Source organism: Sinocyclocheilus anshuiensis, unplaced genomic scaffold (assembly GCF_001515605.1).
Source record: "Sinocyclocheilus anshuiensis isolate Anshui unplaced genomic scaffold, SAMN03320099.WGS_v1.1 scaffold210, whole genome shotgun sequence".
NCBI lineage: Eukaryota > Metazoa > Chordata > Actinopteri > Cypriniformes > Cyprinidae > Sinocyclocheilus > Sinocyclocheilus anshuiensis.
In genome coordinates this window covers 1,759,139-1,763,577 of record NW_015547666.1, presented here as the reverse complement: position 1 = coordinate 1,763,577, position 4,439 = coordinate 1,759,139, and the positions used below count along the sequence as shown (strand labels likewise).

Genomic DNA, 4,439 nt, shown 5'->3' with positions numbered 1-4,439 from the left:
GTTTTATTTTTAAATCTACAAGTATCACTTCGATTTGCCATCATTTATTGCTTTATTTATTATATTAATAATACACTTAATGAAATGTTAAGAATATGACATAAAACATGACATACTAAGGATAGAAAATATTTGCCTCTATAAAGGTAAAAAATGCACCTGTAAATCAATTTAAGGGTGCAAATATTGTCCTTTAATAGAAAAGGTGTGACTGCGGTCTAAGTGGAAGAGAGGGGGTACGCAGAAGAATGTTAAATGCCCCAGGGGGTACGCCGCTGTAAAAAGTTTGAGAACCACTGTTCTAGAGTATAAGTATGATTATTTTACACGATTATTTTTTAATCCATTTTCAAAATTTCTTAAATTTCTTAAATACGAATTAAAATAAAATGATATCAGCTTTATATCGACCATCGGCCACCCAGATATCGGCGATATCGGCATCGGTATCGGCTGTCAAAAAACCCATATCGGTCGACCACTATATTTGACCGTTTGATTTGAGTAAAACTAGCGTCATATCACATACACAGAACTGTAAAGGTATTCAGGGCAACCCGTCAAAATAAAAGTCCGGTTTGATTTGAAGACATTGTGCCTATTACTATTTTTCAGTAGAAAGTACATAGCCTACTACAACTACTAAAATGAAACAAACATTTTTTTTTAAGGAATAATCACATTTATTCCATGTTTTAATTGTAATAGTAAATCCCCTTTGTTTGCCAAAAAATTAAGTTTGCTTAATTTTCAATAATTAAAAGATAAATGAAATAATTTTTTATGCCTTCATTTGATAACCAGAAAAAATTAAATACATAACACAGAATTTCTGAGGAAAAAAAATTCATAAGGCTAATTAAGTTGTTTTTATGCATTCAAATAATTAGACATACTAAAATACAGAATTTGGTAACAATAAAAAATATGGTGAGAAAAAATAAAACATTTCATAGGGCCCTAAACATGTAATTTTTGTTAAACTTTTAATAAATTGATGTGAACATGTATACGTTTCATGATTTTAATTCATTAGACATACTTTTTAATTAATACAATTGTATTTAACTATTAAAAAGGAGTCAAGAAAAATTAAAACGGAAAAAAACAGAATCCAGAAAAATTCAAACGGAAAAAACTGAATTTGGAAAAAAATAAAACGGAATTTAGGAAAAAATAAAACGGGTTTCATAGGGCCCTACATTTCTCTTCTCTTTGTTTGTATGTGTGGAGCGCATGTTGCTTCAAGCACATCATTCTGCACCCTAGATGTGCATAAGCGCTTTGTGCTGCTCTGTTTGAAGCGTTTCACAATATCAAAATTTTGCACACAGAAAGATTATTAGAAGCCTTTCTTTTTCTCATGATTTCTATCTTATTTTCATGAATGTATTTTGTAAGAATACAAATAGTTAACAGAATAAACATGTTTAAATTGTATAATGTGCACAAAAGATTTTTTTCAAGATATTGTTTTTGCTGCTAAATTATACAGACAGCTAGTTTAATTTCATAGCTTATATATTTTTATTCAAATGTAGTTTTTCTCTTTAATGAGGAAGTGAGTATTTTGTGGATTGCGTTTAACAAAGGGTTTAAAAGAGTGACCATTAGTTCCACAAACACAGTATTGATATTCTGTAGTGGTGTAGAAAAAAAATAGCGCTGGTGTTGAATTGGCCGATTTTTAGAATTTGGAATACTCTATGTAATCTTACACTGCGAAATAATAACTCAAAAAAGATTAAACGATAACATCATCATTATTTACTGAACCCTTAAAATTAATCCCAACTATATAATGAAAGCCATAAAAATCAGACAATTAATCGTGATATCGTCATAATCGCCAAAGCCCTAAAACAGACAATTAATCGCAATAACCGTGCCTATTTTTAGACAATTAATCGTCAGCCAAAGTTCATAATCGTGACAGCCCTAATCGTGAAATCAAAATCGTGAATCGAATCAAATCGTGAGTCGAGTGAATCGTTACATCCCTAAAAAGGTTTTAAAAATAAAATATACATAAAATATAAATATATATTTTTAAATACTACCATATAATAATAATAACAATAATAAATGCATTATTTTCAGAACAATTAAGCATCTCTAGATTCAAATATTAAATGCAATGCAAAAAAACAAAAAAAAAGGTATTGTCTCATGTTTTTGATTTTTAGCATTGTAATTACAGTTCAAAAAAGAAAAATCACCATAATTACTGTCTCTATAGGTTTACTGCTTTATTTCTGACCCTGCCTTTTGAATTGTATCGGACGTTTTAATGTGCCGAAACAAAAAGTTTTCAAATGTTAATAAAATTAATTAAAAGGCCTCACTTTGAGTGACAATGATCCAGCCATGTAGAAGTGGTCCAGGTCAATGATAGAAGCCAGAAATCCAGCCAAGACGACTTCATAGAAGTCACTTTTCTTCCTCAACCCGATGACGATGGCCCATGACCAGAGTCCAATGATGCCGTGGACGGCGTTATCGAGCACAGCCCTGAGCCACAGATGGTGCTGGATGAGGGGGAGCGTCAGAAAGTGGTCGGCGAGGAAACAGAAAGCACCCAGGCCCGCGCTGGCTAACAGAGAGGCAGTGCTGAAGGTCTGGAGCAGGGCCTGAGCTTTCTCAGTCTCCACGGCTAGGTTCAGGGGCATCGCCATGCCCAGAGATGAGGAGTCCAGCTTGGAGTAATAGCCCCTCATCACTGGCCTCTTCCATGGAGGGGTCCGCAGCCTGATCTGCTGGAAGACACAAGCACACTCAAGTCAAATGTGATATTGTTTAATGTGGTTACGATAGCAGACAGTGCCCTAAAACTACTGACTATCAAACAGTTCAAACCATCATGAACACATAATCTTTTCATGACTATGACATCTTCAGTAAAGACATGAACAGATTAAACATTCATAAGAATATTAGTAACCGAATATACACAAACACTGACATATATGACGAAGATGTTTTCTAAAACGACCTACATTTTAATAGAGAACGGCGACAAAACAAACAGGCAATGCGTAACTATATTATGTAACGCCAAAAAAAACATTAAATATAAAATTATTGTATTAAAATATAATGTCACGCGTGCTGTCGAGATATTTCGCACGTAATGTTTTAAGTCTTGCAAAACGGTATTGCAATTGTGAATTTACCTTGAAATTAATACATAAATCAATATTATATTCGGACATCTTTGCCTAGTGAGGGTTATTCTTACAAAATTAGCATTAGCTTGGCTGCTAACTAGCTCATCAGCTAATTCCCTGCTCAATGTAAAAGACTGTTAAATTTATTAGCCGAGATAACAGCATTCACATACAAGCCTAAACCGGTACTGTACTCACATGACCGCGGATAACATTAAATCACAAGACTACTGTATTAACACAGACAGTCTCCTCTCCTCATTTCATTCACCTCGCCGGTCTGACAACGGACTGCTTGTTCCTTGGTGATTGCTTCGCGAATCACTGAATCGGTTCCATTGAGTTGATTCACGAGTCCAACTGAAATGACATCAACGCGAGTCAGAGGGTAACCAATAACCATATTATTAATTGATTTAGAGAAGTGGATTCTGGAAAAGCGCTGCTTTAATGTACTAAAACAAGTATGAACCTTTTTTTTTTCTCTCTCAAACACTGACTATTGATGACCTTCAGGTTTAAATTTCTTGTATTTACAACATCTACAGCCTTGTTTTGCCCTTTCTTATAGACTATCTGTCGCTCTATCCTTTACAAGCACTCTTTTAGTGTATTGATGTTCACTATTTATAGCACTTGGCCTGTCAGGCCTGATTGAACTGTCAAACATGCTCTAGGTGCTTAGAATTAAAACAAATAAACAATTTTAATTTTTTTTTTTTTTGATCATGGTCAGCTTTGTAGGCTCTCTCTTTCAATTTTAAACATCTCTCATCAACCTCCGTTAATCACAGAACACAAATGGTTTTTCAACAGACAAACTATCGTTGTCAACAGTTTATTCAGGACTGGTCTAATTCTTATCTCAATATATGTATTCTATAAAGGTTATTCCAAACCTCCACTGGAAGTTGCTGTGCAAATTCTTGCCAATAAAGGCCCCAGGTTTCCTGAGATTATCTAATTCCACACAGTACATTGTGGTCCTAGAGCACCGTATGCCTTGTGAGTACTTGTTTGAACTTGTTCATACTCTTGTTTGTAATGCTGTGTGACTTAAAAGATGACTTAAGATCTTCACTTTAGCAATGATCAGATCAGTTGTAATTCTGAATCATACAACCAATGCAGGAAAATGAAACATCTGAGCCAAGTGGCTTGCTTAATAAAAGTCAGCCTTGCAGATAATTGTTATAAGTTTAAGGTAATAATAAGATGTCCCTCCCATCTTTCAGCACAGAATGCTGTAGTTTTATTTGCTGTTGTCTGCAG

At 34.2% G+C, this 4,439-nt stretch overlaps 1 protein-coding gene across 5 annotated transcripts in view; it reads right to left on the bottom strand.

The window, feature by feature from the left end:
• LOC107702605 (transmembrane protein C5orf28 homolog) overlaps positions 1 to 3,489 on the bottom strand; it is an 11,539-nt gene extending 8,050 nt beyond the window's left edge. The window contains exons 1-2 of one of the 5 annotated variants that reach the window (XM_016504981.1): positions 3,439 to 3,489; positions 2,346 to 2,756 (exon numbers count right to left, since the gene is read on the bottom strand). In XM_016504981.1, coding sequence (XP_016360467.1) covers positions 2,346 to 2,717 — 372 coding nt within the window. In that variant the 5' untranslated portion in view covers positions 2,718 to 2,756; positions 3,439 to 3,489. Of the gene's footprint in view, positions 1 to 2,345; positions 2,757 to 3,365 lie in introns of all 5 variants that reach the window. The other 4 variants (XM_016504978.1, XM_016504979.1, XM_016504982.1 and 1 more) reach the window with 4 other exon arrangements.
• Between the last annotated feature and the right edge of the window lie 950 nt (positions 3,490 to 4,439).